Source organism: Odocoileus virginianus, chromosome 14 (genome assembly GCF_023699985.2).
Source record: "Odocoileus virginianus isolate 20LAN1187 ecotype Illinois chromosome 14, Ovbor_1.2, whole genome shotgun sequence".
NCBI classification, from domain to species: domain Eukaryota; kingdom Metazoa; phylum Chordata; class Mammalia; order Artiodactyla; family Cervidae; genus Odocoileus; species Odocoileus virginianus.
In genome coordinates, this window is record NC_069687.1 from 9,181,511 (window position 1) to 9,199,151 (window position 17,641).

The 17,641-nt window shown below is 42.0% G+C and overlaps 1 protein-coding gene across 8 annotated transcripts in view; it reads right to left on the reverse strand.

The window, feature by feature from the left end:
- CTNND2 (catenin delta 2) overlaps positions 1–17,641 on the reverse strand; it is a 1,048,486-nt gene that overhangs the window by 35,192 nt on the left and 995,653 nt on the right. For all 8 annotated transcript variants that reach the window (XM_070476489.1, XM_070476490.1, XM_070476493.1 and 5 more), the window contains 2 exons: positions 17,212–17,422; positions 7,186–7,270 (listed from right to left, as the gene is read on the reverse strand). In XM_070476489.1, the coding sequence (XP_070332590.1) occupies positions 7,186–7,270; positions 17,212–17,422 (296 nt within the window). The remainder of the gene's footprint in view (positions 1–7,185; positions 7,271–17,211; positions 17,423–17,641) is intronic.

Here is a 17,641-nt window from a genome sequence, read left to right on the forward strand (position 1 = left end):
ATGATATCACTTACAGATGGAATCTTAAAAATGATTCAAATGAACTTATTTACAAAGCAGAAATAGACTCACAGACATGGAAAACAAATTTGTGGCCACCAAAGGAGAAATGGGGGGAATAAATTAGAAGTTTGAAATTAATGGATACACACTGTTAAATAGAAAAATAGACAAATAACAAAGTAAGGTCCTATTGTATAACACAGGGAATGGTGTTCAGTGTCTTATAATAACCTATAATGGAAAAGAATCTAAATGAGAATATGAAAGTGAAAGTCGCTCAGTCGTGTCCAACTATTTGCAATCCCACAGATTGTAGCTCACCAGGCTCCTCTGTCCATGGAATTCTGCGTTGCAGGCAGATTTTATTTTATTTTATTTTATTTTATTTTATTTTAAACAATCTGAGCCACCAGGGAAGCCCTCAAAATACTGAAGTGGGCTGCCATTCCCTCCTCCAGGGGATCTTCCTGACCCAGGGATCAAACCCAGGTCTCCCACATTGCAGGCGGATCCTTTACCATCTGAGTGGTAAAGAATCTACCTGCGATGAAGGAGCTGCAGGAGACGTGGGTTCAGTCTTTGTGTTGGGAAGATCCCCTGGAGGAGGGCATGGCAACCCACTCCAGTATTCTTGCCTGGAGAAACCCATGGACCGAGGAGCCTGTCTCGGTGGTGCTATAGTCCATGGGGGTCGCAAAAGAGTTGGACATGACTTGGAGACCAAACAACAGTATATGTATGTGTAACTGAATCACTGCTGTGCCCCTGAAACTAACACAACACTGAAAATCAACTACAGTGCCAAAAAAAGAAAAGTTTAGTGAGTTTTCTAGCTCCCAATTCAATCCTTTTTCCCTGCTTTTGTCTCTGGGGTACTTTTGGAAGTTCTGATTTAAAATGCTACGGTAAAGCCGCCTGGGAGAGCAGAGGCAGAAAGGAAACACTGAACTTAGACGCTGCTCGGGTAGAATTTCCCCAGCTGGGAGGTCCAGCCCCACAGCAGCTCTAACTTAGTCACTTCTTGTTTAGCAACTGCCATGTGCATCGATTTCCACTTCTGCACAATTGATTTTTGCTTCTGTTCCCATTTGTGCCTTTGTTTTTGGACAGATATCATATGATGAGTGTCTGAGAATGGTCTCCGAGAGGTCAGCGGACCTCATGAAGGAGGGCCTTATTTGTCGATAAAAAAATCAACACGCAAACGCCCAGATTTATGGAGGAGACAGCATCACCACTGAGTTTAACCTCAGCCTCTTCCGAGCTTGATGTGCAGTGATTTAGAAAGGAACTCCAGCTACAGTTGTAAATCTGGAGGACACAGCATTCAGATTATTTAAGAGTCTGACCATAATTATGGCTGATTCACGTTGTCATAGGGCAGAAACCAACACAACATTGTAAAGCAATTTTCTTCCAATTATGGAAAATTACATTACCATATGTAAAATAGATAGTCAATGGAAATCTGTATGTCTCAGGAAACTCAAACAGGGGCTTGATATCAACCTAGAGGGGTGGGATGGGGAGAGAGATGGGAGGGAGGTTCAAAAGGGCGGTGATACATGTATACCGATGGCTGATTCATGTTGAGGTTTGAGAGAAAGCAACAAAATTCTGTAAAGCAATTATCCTTCAATAAAAAAATTAATTTAAAAAATTAAGTAATTAAAAAATGCAAGAAAGAAGATTCTGATCAAAAGTTTTCATGTGCTTCCAGTCATTTCTTGGTGAAGAATTTTCCAGTGCAGTAGAAAGATGAATAAATTCCTGGTGGGCAATTTCCTTGATAGAATGACAGCTCTACATCCAGTCATTTGTTTCTATAGAGGATGTACTGCTTTTCCATCACCATCTTAAACACTCGCCAAGGAAAAACATCTACTCATTCTCAAAATGGCAACATGCTACCGCAAGTATCAAAGTATTTCTTGCTGCAAAGCTTTGAGATCAAAATTCTGAATTTTGAGCATCTTGTGTGTTTTCCTAGACAAAATTTCAAAATATCTTTCTTGTTCTTGCTGCAATCCAGTATTGATTTTTCAATGTCCAGCAAGTGAGGGTGATGAGGGATGTGAACTGTGAATCGTGACTTCAGTTCACAGGGATCAGGACCACTGGCTCTTCGAGGTACAGAGGCCAGTTTCCTGGAAGCTGCGAAAGACGCTGCGAGCGCTGTGTCCACTCGCCCACCCGCTGTGGTTCGGTCATTTGAGGAAATCTGCAGGCATCCCTTCCCTATCCATAATTACTTATTGATTCCTCGTTTTGTGAGTGCAGCAGTGGCGGGACCAATGAAATGAATCCCACAGCAGTAGGAAAAGAGAGTCCTGGGTGACTCAGGCTGTGAAGGGCATGACTTCACTCCCATCAAAGCTCATTATTCACTGGCTGAATGGTACCTGAGGCCTGAGAGTCTGTCTTTCCGACAATAAAAGGAAGGACATTTAAAGATTAGCTTTATGCTTCGTTTCTCTCATCCAGACGGCAACAGTGAATACAATATCTCTATCCACAGAAACACTACCTTGCTTGGCTTCAAGTTTTCAAGCACTGGTGGTTTGGCATTCTTTGAGACAGAAGCTCATGATGCAAGATCCCAAGGGGTAAGGGTGGGAGGGTTTGGGGGGGGGCGGGGAGGGGAGGTATGGGAGGGTCAAGGGGTGTTGGGGAGGGGTAGGAGAGTTAGGGACCCCACAGGAGCACAACTATAGAAACATGGGGCCGTGACTATTTGTGGGGGAGAATGAGTCTGGTTTCTAACCTGGGTGACCATCAGCAGAGTTTGATTCTGATATCTGATCTGTCTTTGATCTGATCCCTGCATTTATGAACAAACGACTTTGCTCATAGAGTGGCTGAGTAGATGCTGTTCTTTCTGGAGCTCTTTGCAATTCTTAGAGCAAAATAGTGAGCCTGAGTATTATAAGCAGAACACCGGAAAAACTGTCTCTCTCTCTACTTGACAACGGGGGCTGCCCTGATGCTGTGTCCGAGCCTTAAGTTCTAAGTTTTGCACAGTGATGAAAATGTAACTTTCGATTTTTAGATTTTGCTTTTTTTTTTTTGTCGACAGCTGTACTGATAATAATAAATGTTGCTGTCCCTACAACTGAAAAGGGATGACCTTGTGGATACATGATGGCTGCCTTCAAAAATAGGAAGGCTATTCTAGAGAAGAGAAAGTAGACTTTTCAGTACAGCATTGGAGGACAGATAACACACATATGGAGATTTTTCCTTCATGTAAGAGTTCTGAAAAATCATAGCCACCCAAAAATGGGATAATATGCCTCCTTAGGGAGTGATTTGCAGTGGAGAGTTCAGATACTCTATTAGCCAGAAACTTTGTTTGGGTTTTCTACACAACGTTACAGAAAAATCAGAATGAACTTTTTGGCCAACCCGACATTTAAACAAAAGCAAATGACTCCTGGAGCTGATATGACAACTTCTTTCTTTTAGTAAAATAACTCCCTCCTCCTGCCACCAAGCTTTAGCAGGGCTCTTGATGGCTCACTTTTCCTGCCCTCCCTCATAGCCGGGTAACATGGCTGTGGCCACATGATTGAGTTCTTGATCATGGCAGGGAAGCAGAAGGTTGGTCCCTTTTGCATCACGTGCTTCAGAGAACATCACTTGCCCTCACTTTTCCTACGGGCTTCAGTGAGAGGGGAAGAGCTCAGTGAGGGAGCTTGGTACGCACACGCAACGATGATACCCTAGTACACAGCAGGATCACAAGACCGGTCCCAGGGTCACCGCTGACTCTGGGCCACCTGCCTAACCAGGTACAGGCCCATGACAGAAAGGGATACTTGTTTAGCTTGCGTTTCTGAAGTTTTGAGTCTTCCTGTTAAGAGCAACTTAGCTTGTATCCCAAACAATACAACTATGTTTTTCTTTTTTTTTTGAGATGTGCATAAGATTAAGGTATTATATAAGGGTTTATAAGAAATGCTTTCTGCAATTTTATAATTCTATGTCCCCATCCCCCCCTCCCCAAATTTATCTCCTTTCTCTCAAAACCAGTTGTCCCAACAAACCCTACCATTGCCAGACATTATCACGCTGTCAGTCACTGACCTCAATTTTTTAAGTACCAGTGTTCAAAAAGTCAAGAACTTTTGATCGCCTGCTTTTCTTTCAGCCCTCTATCAAGTCTGCTCCAGGGCTCACCTTCTTTCCTTTCAGAAAACATCCTCTGCACAAATACAGATGATAAAGATACTTGAAACTTCTCTTTGTGGTTATCCAATCTTAAGGATTTTTTTTTAAGGTGATGCATTATTTAGCCTTTGTGTGATAACATTCTTCTGTTTCTTTTCCTTTAGGGGAGAAAAGTCAGAAGTCCAGGCCTCATTGAAGTTGAAGGTCTGGATGATGCAAATCCGTTTTGGCTCACAATGTCTGGGTTCCAACATAATGTGGTCAACACACCCAGCCAAAAGAATATTCTGATTTATTAAATGGATCTCTAAGTGAAATAAAGTAGTTGAGCTAATGAAATGTGGTTCCGAGCCCTGTGCTTGGGTCCTAAGGAGGAAATAAGCCAATGACAGGTGGACCTTTAATTCCGTTCCATAGATGTGTCATTGTTATTTCAATTTACATCTATCTACTCACGTTTTTTTCCTCTTGCCCATAACGTTCTTTTTCCTCTTATCTCCTAATTCATGCAAACTCTATAGATTCTTCAAGATTTTGCTCTGTAATTTTCTTGCTCTTAATTTATCCAGTAAATCCATAATATATAACTCTGAACCTAATGCAGTTGCCAATCACTCTTCCATATTTCACTTTCATCCACAACAGCTGCTCTACATGTCACGTTTTCTTTGGAACTCTTCTTTTCCTAAGCCGATAATAGGTATTTAATAAACAGATTAGAAGCACGAATAATTACAGATATGGATCAGACATTTAGAAAATGATCTCTCAACTGTCAGTGAAGAACAAAATAGAAATCTATTGCCTCACTGATTAAAAACAATTCATAAGGACAAATGAATTTGGATTTTCTCACCATAGGACCTTTCAAAAAGAAAAGCTTGTGTGAATTTTGAGCTTTGCCATTGTAGCACTAGTACTGAGCACACGGTCCTCATTTCATTTCGCAGCTGCACAATTTGGAAATCGTTAAGAACAACAGCATTTTCTCAATATTTTAAAATCATGGGTCAATTGAAAACATCACCTTCAGCTTCTCCAGCCTGTCTTTCTTGAGTCTCCTCACATTAAGACACATTTTAAACCCTCTTTAGCTCTTGAGTTTTAGCTCCATTAAATTTCTTACAACATACTCTTTTTTTTTTTTTTTCCCCTCATGGCAAGTGAAAGACAATTACACTTTCTGAACCCTACTACCAACACAGAAAAAACTAAAATGGAAAACTCGTACTACGATTCAACAAATAACTTGTGAAGTCTCTGAAAGCCGTTTCCCTTCAATGCACAAAAGTATGAGAAGGTGCATTTCAGCAAAGAACTGGCTGGAATTCAGTGAAAGTGGAGTTTATTTGAGGCAGTAATATTTCATTGAACTTCTGGAGCCACTGATTCAGAACGACCAGCTCTTTTCTTACTTATAGTGTGTTCTCTGTGTCTGGCGGCCTGTTTAGCCAAAGGATCCTGTCCCTGGAGGGAATTCATTTGGCTTCTGAAAGAGTCCCGGAAGGAACCAAGGGATGTGCATTTCAAACAAAACAGACAGAATGGAACTTAAAGCATTTTAGCCAAATAGCAAGCTATTTAGGAAAGGATATCATTAATCAAGAACACTTCTGCAATATTTCAGCCTAAACATACTTCCTCTTAAGGAACAGAAAAATCTTGAAAGAGATTTCTGAAATATATGAGCTAAACTTTATTATTACTTTTTCATTTATTTTTATTAGTTGATGAGCTAAACTTTAAACTGAAGTACAAAGCAATGAACTTATGGGAAATAGGAAGATCTTGGAGAAATCTAGAAATAGACTCTAACTTAGTAAAGTCAGTCATTAAATATTTAACTTTATCCCACAGGCTTAGAAAAAGATCGATTTTCCCTCTGGCAAGATGGATCTCACTCCCTTTCACCCTCTTGAGCCTCTTGCTGTGGCCCCACCTCCCATCCGAAGACTGGGATGCTGGGGACCAATGTGGCAGTGATTCTTGGCTTCCCCCTCCTCCACGCAGGCTGAGGGGAGGCAAGGAGGGGCTCTGGGACATTGATGATGAAACCCTGTTGAACCCTGTTCTGAATCCCTGTTCTGAATCCCTATGGAGACCAATGTCTACGCCGTTCTCCCTGCCTATCTATCAATGATGTTCTCTGCCCCATTTGTTAACTCAAATCTACCCCGAGAGCCCTGATCATTGAAACAACTCACATATGCTGTCTGGTAACAACAAAATAGTAACTTCTGGGGGACACTGTTAAAGAACTCTCCTCCTAACCAAAAAAGAAAAGTTGTGCACCCTTTGTTTACGAACATTTGGGAAAGAATCATATAATCAAAATTTCTAGATGTGACCTTTTTGCTTAAGGTTATGTTTCTAAACTATTTTGGGGAGGAAGTCCCCTTTGAAATGTATGATATAAATTTCTGCCTGGCTCCGGGGAGTCTCCTGAGCAAACGCCCAGCCTCTTCCTACGATCTACGGCCATCATTGGGATTATCAGCCCTTCACCTTGCATATGAACTGGTCAGCGTCTTGGATGCGGAATGGGGGTCTCTACTCAGTTTCCTAGGTTGCAAGACTTCTCAGCTTCCTGAACTGCCTTTTACCTTTTTTTGTTCTGTCTCCTCTCCACAATGACTTCAGTTATTTATTGGCACTTGTTGACGCTTTTGTGTGTGAGAGTGTGTGCAAAATCCCTCAGTTCATTGCTTTTTAGTCTCTTATACAATATAGGAGCTCAGAAACAAGCTTATTTTCTTGAAGGTAAGACTACGGATATAGGTCTGTCCAATCCAGAAAGTTCATGGATCTTAGCATATATTCAGGGGACGTTTAGCAACCTTTTTTTTTTTTTGGCTTCTTCACTGATTCTCTTGTTTCACTTGTGTTTCAATTGCTCAAACTCTCAGACAAGGTTCCTTCATATCTATGACACATCTTGTTATGACCAAGTATTGTCTTTAGGCTCAGGGTCTGTGTGCAGCTTACAAGCCAAGAAGGTAAAGCCAACCTTACCTTTTTGTAGAGACTCCTCAGGTCTCGGTACTGCCACATGCTGTTGAGGACCTGAGATGCCGCCTTGACCACCTTTGGAGAGTGTCTGATAAAGAGAAGACAAGACACACAAGCGGTGAGCGGGATAGCTGGGCTTCAAATGACGTGGCAGGAAACAGCAAGAATAAAGAGAACAAAAGCCTCGTGGCTTTTCTGGCTCTTTTCTATCTCCAGTCTGGACAGTGCAAAGGATGCATGTCATCAGTGTCCAACCTCATTCTCCCCCCGACACCCATGACAGGGGGTAGGGTCGGGGGAGGAAGGCTTACAATTTGGCAAAGAATTTCACAATGCCAACCCAAGAGCAGTGCATTGAGTCAGAATGCAGGTTCAGCGCTGGACTAGGAAATGGAACAGAAAGAATCTTGACCAGGAAAGGCAAGATTAAGGGGTTTTAATAGCTGTGTTGTCTAACCTGTGTAGATGGGTCAGTGGGTAAAGAATCCGCATACAATGCAGGAGACACAGGAGACTTGGGTTCGATCCTTGGGTTAGGAAGATTCCCCTGATGGAGGAAGTGATAACCCACTCCAGTGTTCTTGCCTGGGAAATCCCATGGACAGAGGAGCCTGGCAGGCAGCGGAAAGGGTCGCAGAGTTGGACATGACTGAGTGCAAGCAAGGAGTAAGGAGGAAAAAAAAGATACTCATTTTCTCAGCTGAAGCGTAAGAGCTTGTATAGTGTTTGCTCTCCTGCCTTAGGGGTTCAGGGAGCTGCTTCCATTCGCTGAGGAAGCCAAGCAGTGGCGGTTGGCATGGAGACGACCTCTGCACGCACTGGCACACGGGCTCTCCTGTGTTTGTGTGGAGGAACGAGCACGGATAAAAGACTATAAACACAGCCCTTCATACAATTCCCGTTCTGTCCTCCAGACCACAGTGAGAAACTAAGGTCACGTAAACCTTTGGACTAGCGGTTCTTACCATTTTTTTTCGAGTCATGGCTTTGAAATCCTTATGAATCTATTGCTAAATATTGGTTCGGTGCCAACCTGCATCTCAGATCAGACTCTAGGTCAAGACATTTGTGTTGATTCAATTCGATCCGATTCTTGGAAATCACTTTGATGAGTGGCGAGGGCCCTGCTAACTACCTGTGGATTCTTTGCTCCAATGGGCTGAGTCCACAACCAGTCTCATGACCTGAGTGGCTGACATGGCATTGTGCCTGATCTCAAGGGCTGGCACACTTTCGCTATAAAGAGTCACCTATCAAATAGCCTTTGATTTGTGGGCCATATGATCTCGGTTGCCACTGCAGGACAAGAGGAGTCATAAATAATACATAAACGAATGGAAGTGGCTGTGTTCCAATCAAGTGCTATTTACAAGAAAGGGTGGACAGTGGGATTTGGATCATAGCTGGCTGACCCTTGGTTTATGCGGGGACCCCTGGAGTTGGGCAGGTTGTAATCACACATGAGGACGCCAATGTGAAGTCCACCCCTGAAGTTGACCCCTGAAGATTCCCCAAAGAGAACATATGAGTTGAGATCAAAACTGCTTTTAACATAAAATAGTCTTTAAAATGGAAGATGAGCAGATGGTGAGACGGGATCGAGTTGAGCTTGGACTTGAGAGCCAGAGTAAATGGATGTGTGCGTGCTAAGTCAATTCAGTGGTGTCCAACTCTTTGCAACCCTATGGACTATAGCCTGCCTGCCTTCTCTAGGCAAGAATACTGGAGTGGGTTGCACTGCCCTCTTCCAGGGGATCTTCCTGACCCTGGGATCGAACCCACATCTCTTATGTCTACCTGGATTGGCAGGTGGGTTCTTTACCACTAGTGCCACCTAGGAAGCAAGGACCTGTATTTTGTAATGAAATGATGGGACCTTAATACGTGATCAATTAAATGTCTGCTATTTTCCTGGGTCTTCAAGTGTGCAATGTAGAACAACTTCATTTAAGTTTCTTCATCCATTTACTTACTGGAAACTGGAACAGTCACTCTTCCTATTATTATTGCTGAATTGGAATTCAACTTTGGCTGTGTTTGAAAATGTCTTAGCTAATATTGTGTACTTTTAAAAGAAAACATATAGTACTCTTGTAAATTTCAAATTTTTTTCTCTATGAGATGAGCAATATTTAAGCAAAATACATATTTTCTTTACCTAAAATGGACAGTTGCTAAATGATTTCACATTTACGCTAGTATCATGCTCTAAATATATTGAATTCTTTTGACAGAGAATTGTAGATCTTTTCATGGATATAGATACAGGTATACTTTATTCTTTTTTTAAAAAATTGAATTATTATTGACCTACAATACTCTGTTAGTTGCTAGTGGTCTGATAGCTGTATGCATCGCAAAATAACCACTATGGTAATTCTATTTACCAGCTGGCACTACACAAATTACAATATTTATTGTAAATATTACAATATTATTGGCTATATTCCCCCTGCTGTGTATTTCCTCCCTACGGTTCATTTATTTTGCCACTGGAATTTCATATCTTCTAATCTCCCTCACCCATTTCACTCATCGCCCCATCCCTCCCTCCTCTGCCAGCTGCCGGTTTGTTCTCTGCATCTGTGAGTCTGTTCCTATTTGGTTACGTTTGTTCTTCTGTTTTGTTTTTCAGATTTCACATACAAGTGAAATCATATGGTATCTGTATTTCTCTAACTTATTTTATTTAGTATAATAGCCTCTAGGTCCATCTATACTGTTGAAAATGACAATATTTTATTCATTTTTATGGCCAAGTAATATTCTCTTGTGTATATGTATGTGTATATATATATACACACATAAATATATATGTGTGTGTGTATATGTATGTGTATATATATATACACACATAAATATATATGTGTGTGTGTATATATATATACACATGCATATTGTAGTAAATAATCTATTTACTACCTGTATATATGCAATATGTACATATATATTACAATAAATATGCTTCCCTGGTGGCTCAGATGGTAAAGCGTCTGCCTGTAATGTGGGAGACCCGGGTTCAAGCCCTGGGTTGGGAAGATCCCCTGGAGAAGGAAATTGTAATAAGTAAGGCTGCAATGAACACTGAAGTTCATAAACTTTTTCCAATCAGTGTCTTTCTTTTTTCTTTAGAAAACTATACAGAACTGGAACTGCTGGATCATATGGTGGTTCAATTTTTAATTTTTTGAGGACCCTCCATGCTGTTTTCTATAGTGGCTGTACCAATCTATATCCCCACCAACAGTGTACAAGAGTCCCCTCTTCTTCACATCTTTGCCAACACTTACTGCTTTTGTCCTTTTTAATAGCCATTCTGACAGCTGTGAGGTGATATCTCCTAGTGATTTTGATTTGCATTTCCCTGATGACTAGTGAGTGATGTTGAGCACCTTTTCATGTGCCTGTTGGCCATCTGTAAGTCTTCTTTGGGGAGAAAAATGCCTTTTCAGTCTTCTGCCTAATTTTAATTGGGTTGTTTATTGAATTGTATGATATATATATAATATTTTATATATATATGCATCTTGGATATTAACCTCTTGCTGGTTATATCATTTGTGCATATTTTTTTCCCATTCAGTAGGCTGTCTTTTTACTTTGCTGATGGATTCCTTCACTGTGCAAAAGCTTTTAAGTTTAATTAGGTTCCCTTTGCTTATTTTTCCACTCTCTTCTGGCCTGCAATATCAGCTGAGAGACTTATTGGAGTTCCCCTGTGCATACTTAATTCCTTTTCTCTTGCTGATTTTAAAATTCTGTCTTTATCTCTAGTTTTTGCCATCTTAAATACACTGTGTCTTGGTGAGGACTTCTTTGGGTTCACCTTGTTTGGGACTCACTGTACTTCCGGGACCTGGATGTCTGTTTTCTTCCCCAGGCTGGAGAAGTTTTCAGCTATTAATACTATTACTTCGAATAAATTCTCTGCCCCTTTCTTTCTCTTTTCCTTCTGGACCCCTACAATGCCAATATTAGTATGCTTAATGTTGTCCTAAAGGTATCTTAAACTATACTCGTTTAAAAATATTTTATTTGTTTATTCCACTACTGTCTTCCAGTTTGCCATTCCATTCTTCTGTATCATCTAATATACTACTCATTCTTCCTAGTGTATTTAAAAAAAATCAGTTATACAAAAATACCCAAAGTTATACAAGTATTACTCAAAGCTACAGTTTTTCCAGGAATCATGTACAGATGTGAGAGCTGGACCATAAAGAAGTCTGAGCACTGAACAACTGATGCTTTTGAACTGTAGTGCTGGAGAAGACTCTTGAGAGTCCCTTGAACTTCAAGGAGATCCAACCCGTCAATCTTAAAAGAAATCAGTCCTGAATATTCACTGGAAGGACTGATGTTGAAGCTGAAGCTCCAATACTTTGGTCACCTGATGGGAAGAGCCAACTCACTAGAGAAGACCCTGATGCTGGGAAAGATTGAAGGCAGGAGGAGAAGGGGATTACAGAGGATGAGATGGTTGGATGGCATCACCGACTCAATGGACACGACTCTGGGAGACAGTCAAGGACAGGGAAGCCTGGTGTGCTGCGGTCCATGGAGTCACAAAGAGTCAGAAACAACTGAGCAATTGAACAATAACAATTGTACTCTTCAGTTCTGTTTGATTCTTCTTTATATTTTCTAACTCCGTTACACCTGTTACTGCATTCATTCTCCTGAGCATCTTTATGATTATGACCTCAGCTCTTTATTGGGTAGATTGTTTTTACTTCCCTCAGTTCTTCTGAGGTTTTATCTTGTTCCTTTATTTGGAGTATATTCCTCTGTCACTTCGTTTTGCTTTACTCTCTGTTTTTATTTCTATGTATCAAGTAGGTCTGAAGTTACCTTTCCTGATATTGGAGGAGCCGCCTTATGTAGATATCCCATGAGGCCCAGGAGCATACTCTCCTGTGGTCACCACAGCTATATGCTCTCGGGAACGCCCGTGTGGGCCATGTGAGCCCTTCTCTTGTCGGGGAGCAGTAACTACTATGGGTGCGCTGGCAGGCAGACTGGACCGCGGTCTGGTTGGCTGCCAGGCCCTGTATGGATGCTATTGGTCCCGGCACAGCTAGCTTCTCAACCTAGGGAGAACCAGCAGTGAGGCTGACTGGCTGGTGGGCAAGTAAGCCCCTGGTGCTAATAAACTAGGAGGACTCCAAAGTGGCACTTGCTAGCACCAGTGTTCACAAGGCAGAACTAGCTTTCCAAAGAGGCTGCTGCTAGCATCTCTGTCCCCAGAGGGAGTCTCAGCTGCCTCCTGCCTCTCTGACATGCTCTCTAAGATCAGTAAGAGCTCTGACCCAGGCTCTTTTCAAACTGCTGCTTCAGCGCTCAGTCTCGGAATGAGTTGTGCGTGAGCCCTTAAGAGCAGAGTCCGTGTTTCCTTCAGCCCTGGGGCTCTCCCAGCTGGGGGCTGGTCTTCCTGGCCCTGGGGAGTTGATGTAGGCTCCTCGGGAAGAAGCTCTGCAATTCTGATGATCCTCACATACTATTCTTACATAATCAATGCTGAGCAAAGAGTAAATGCTATGTTTTGCTGGATTTTAGCACTGTTAGCTAGATATGTTGGAGAAGGGAATGGCAACCCACTCCAGTGTTCTTGCCTGGGGAATCCCAGGGACGGGGGAGCCTGGTGGGCTGCCGTCTATGGGGTCGCACAGAGTCGGGCACGACAGCAGCAGTAGCTATATACGTATCTTTGACAAAAGTCAAGCAACTCTAGAGGAACATATCTTAATATTCAGGTGGTAATAATACAGTTGAAAATTTTAGTATGCAAAACGTCCTCTGACACTGTAATTTTTTCCTACTTCTTGCTTAGTTACAAAATGCAGACTGAGAATGTGGAATGAATAGCAACTTTTAACCTCTCAATTAACATGTCAGTATACCATAGTGTTATAAAAACTGATAAAGGTCAAAGAAATACTGCTTTCTTTTTAGACTTTAATTTTGGTTCATCCACTAGACCAGTCTCAGGCAATGGCTACTTGAAAACCTGTAACTGTTGTTGATTGAAGGACTTGAACAATTGAGTGCTTCTAATGTGACAAGTGATTATAACCTCAGCCACAAACACAGTTCCTTACTGACAAGTAACAGTTGAGACTGTTAATGGCTTTTCTGTCTTATGACAAAATACAGTTGACACATTCAACACTATTTCCTACACGACTGTTAAAATCTGAAAAAACACAAATGTACTTTTGAAACAGATGGATATGACAGAATGTCCATGCTGTGTGTTTAAAATGATGTGAAAAGAATAATATAAGTTATCAGGTCTTCAAAAATGGTAAGTATAAGATTCCTATAAGAGTCATTAACAACTACACAATGTCTGATCTTCACTAGAGTTGTCAAATTAGGGATGGCTGAGAATCTCAGTTGGTGTGATTTCATTGTGGGTTTTCAACACAGTCATTCCAGCTGCAGGATTCCAGAATAATTGTTCCAGTGTATTGGCAAGATGTGATGAGTTATACAGTTCAAACACACCTTGATTGGCACTTGCAGTCTGACGCATCAAAATCACAGCATATTTAAGTGTGTGCATATTTAGAAATAAAACCTATAAATACATAAAAGGGAGAATCATAGCTATACATGGTTGTTCATCTGTGTTTTCTCACGTGATCACAAAAGTTTGAGTAGTTTTGGGAGGAGGGCAAGTCTGCAAGCATTTTATGAATTAACTAGAGCAAACTGATATTTCTCCCTTTTCCAATTATTAAATCATCTTCAATTCCAAAACATTTATTTTCAATGAAGTATTTTTATTTCATTGAAACACTTCTAGAAGGCCATGGGAATCTCAGATATACTATCATGATAGAATCGAGTGACAAATGGTGAGTTTAGTGCTAAGATCCAATGTATTTCTTCTGGATGCATTTTAAGAGCAGTGAGAAGCAAAAATCCAACTGAAGTGCAGGTGGGAGATGAGGATGTGGCCAGTTATAAAAACCTTGCTTCGACCCCCAAATTAGCCACTATCTAAAAGAGGTAAACCGCATAACAAAATGGATGAGACTAAGCAGGAGAATTCTAAATGGGAAATGCTTGACTCAAGTGAATTCAACACTTCTTATTAAATTCATAAATCCAGACTGCTAAACATTGAGGGAAAGGTAAAGAGACAATGATATGAAATGAGTATCTATTCCATGAAGAAATTTTCAGTCAATTTAAAGCATATATTTGAGATTATTTCTAGTAAAAGGAACCTCCCGTTAGCAACAATCCAGACGGGAATAGACCTAACAGGATTATTTGCTGGATTGGCAATGTGGATATATACGACTTCACGCACAGTTTCTTCAAATCAGTTTTTAATTAGTTTTATCAAATAATTTTCTTTGACTATAGGGCTGATAAGAGCATTTTTTTCTCTTTAAAGCCCACTAGGGATGCTCACACAGATGGAAGGAATTCATATAACAACCTCCCAGAGCTCTACAGTTTTATGATTCAGGGACAATACTTTCTTCTCTGAACATCTCATGAACATAGACAATTATATCAGAGTGGACTGTGGTTTTATTGTGTATGCATGTGCGCTTGCTTAAGAAAAGCATCATCATATTAAGTTTCTAATGCCCCAAACAGGTACGCATTTCAATTAGAGATTTCCAAGGTCCACTAAAGCTATGTGAAGCTAAGTGAAGGACAGGAAAGCCTGGAATGCTACAGTCCATGGGGTCACAAAGAATCAGACACGACTGAGTGACTGAATAATAACAACCACTGAAGCTATATAACAAGAAGAAAACTGAGGCTTCCCTGGCGGCTCAGTGGGAAAGAATCTGCTTCCCATTACAGGAGACATGGGCTTGATCCCTGATTTGGAAGATCCCACGTACCCCAGAACAACTAAGCCTGTGCCCCACAAATACCGCGCCTGTGCGCCAGAGCCTGGGAGCTTCAACTCCTGGAGCCCGCGGGCCATGGAGTCCACAACAAGAGGAGCCACTGCAATGAGATGCGCGGGCACCACCATGAGGGAGCAGCCCTGCTGCTGCAACTAGAGAAAAGCCCCAGTGCGGCAACAAAGGCCCAGCACAGCCAAAAATAAAGAGAGAAAATCAAAGCCTGTGTAACTTTCCTTGACCTAGCTAGTGGCCCCAGGATAAGTCCTACAGGCTCAGCTCACAGAAAGCCTCAGGGAAAAACCACCCCTCTGCCCAGTCCTAAAAAGTAAATAAACAAGAGAACCATGTGGTTTCCTGCCAATGGAGAAGAGCATTTTTACTGTAACTACAATATTATAAGGTATAATTCAAGTCAAGCATCTGTACTGTGCAATTATTCCACAAGTCCAATGGGGTTTCTCTATATTTGATATGGAAAAGTTTTCAAATCCTAATACTGAAACTACTGACTGAACCTATCTGAAGGTCTCAGGGCGCTTAAACAGAACCCCTGAAACTTCTTTTAATTGCACAATGATAGTATCTTGAATTAAATGAAATAAGAGAATATCCAAAAGCCTTGAAGTGCATCCTTTAAAGCCTTTAATAACAAAAGAAAACTTATTTGGAGTTTAGATATAAAGGGAATAAAGTCAAGAAGTAGACCCTTGATAACAAAAGGTTTACCCTGTTAATCTTATTTGATTACATTGAGGGACTTCCAGAAGTCGAAATTTAATTAAGGTTAGTGAGTGTTTTTGTAAAATTGACAGCTCACGGATATACCAACCCTGTGGCTGGTGAAGATACGTTTTAAGTTACATACAGTAAAATACCACTGGTTCTTAAATCGAACAGGGAACATTATTATTTGTGGTGGTGCCATTCCTTTGACATAAGCCCTCTCTCTCTTTAATCCACTGGCGTAAAAGCCCTCCTTCCTCACTTCTTCCATCCTTGGGAAAATCTGACTCAGTATTTAAGATGTAATTATTATTTCTTCCAGGAAGTCTTTTATGTCAGTCCCCCCTGCGGTCTTTAGATTGGCAAGTATGAGCATGATGACTTGTTGAACGACATAATTTGTCCCAAACACACAGCTGATGAGGGAAGGTGGTAGATAAGTGCTAGGTTCTTTTTGACTGCCACTGTTTTCTCTCCCATCCTCCCTGCATGCCTTGCTATGCAGAACTGAAGAGGCACAGAACAAAAGGATGTAGATCCATCATCAACACTTGGATTTGGAACTACACTGGAACCACCACCACAAAATACCTTCATGAATCTGGGTCGTCTCCTGGGTATGAAAAGTGAAAGTCGCTTAGTCATGTCCAACTCTCTGCCACCCCATGAATTATACAGTCCATGAATTCCCTAGGCCAGGACACTCGAGTAGGTAGCCTTTCCCTTCTCTAGGGGATCTTTCCAACCCAGGGATTGAACCCAGGTATCCCGCATTTACCAGCTGAGACACAAGGGTAGCTCAAGAATACTGGAGTGGGCAGCTATCCTTTCTCTAGGGGATCTTCCTACCCCAGGAATCGAACTGGGGTCTCCTGCATTGCAGGCAGATTCTTTACCAACTGAGCTATGAGGGAAGCACATATGCAGGTCACTAGACTGGATGCTGGATTGTTAAGCCTACCTTATCAACACCCCAGGAGTCACCAAGTCATGAGTTATTTGTCAAATCAAAATTACTAGTAAGACCAGCTTTCCTTGTGGGGTGGGAAGACTGGAAACCATCTGCTGTCTTCCATCTCTTGATGATCAGACACCAATGCTTCCCAGTGACATTCAGTAGTGTTACCCCAAACCAAGGGTCATCGGGCACACTTAGAACTGTGTCTGTGCATGTGTGCGTACATGCTCAGTCATGTCCAGCTCTTTGTGACCCCACGGGCTGTAGCCCGCCAGGCTCCTCTGTCCCTGGGATATCCCAGGCAACAATGCTGCAGGGGGTTGTCTTTTCCTTCTCCAGGGGATCTTCCTGACCTAGGGGTCAAATGCCCGTCTCTTGTGTCTCCTGCCCTGGCCACAATGCCACCTGGGAAAGATCTGTGTCTACCAACACCAGTTCTATGCATTAGGAAGTCACTGCCTGACTTACTTGTCTCCTTTGCTTTTGGAGATGCCGACCAACTTCTCGATGCCCCCGGCGTCCCGTAAGGCCTTGGCGTTCTCCATGTTCTTGGTGATCACCTCGTGGAGGGTGCAGCACACGGCCGTCACCGTGTCATCCGACATGGCCTTGCTCGCTGCGCTGTTGCTGTTGTTCCCGCCGGGAAGCCGGTGGACCAGGTCTCGCATGGCGTATTTGCCTTCGGAAAGAAGACAAGGGGAGAGTTGAAATGGGGTCAGAACAGAGGAGGTGGGGACTAGGGTGAAAAAGAGAAGACAAGAGGCCAGGTTAACACGTTGTCTGTTCCCATCACTGATGATTCTCTACATAGGTACCGCGGGCACATAGACCAAACATGAATGCGTGGCTTGTGGTACTGGATAGATGTGGGACTGACTCTCTGGACAAGTTATTTCAG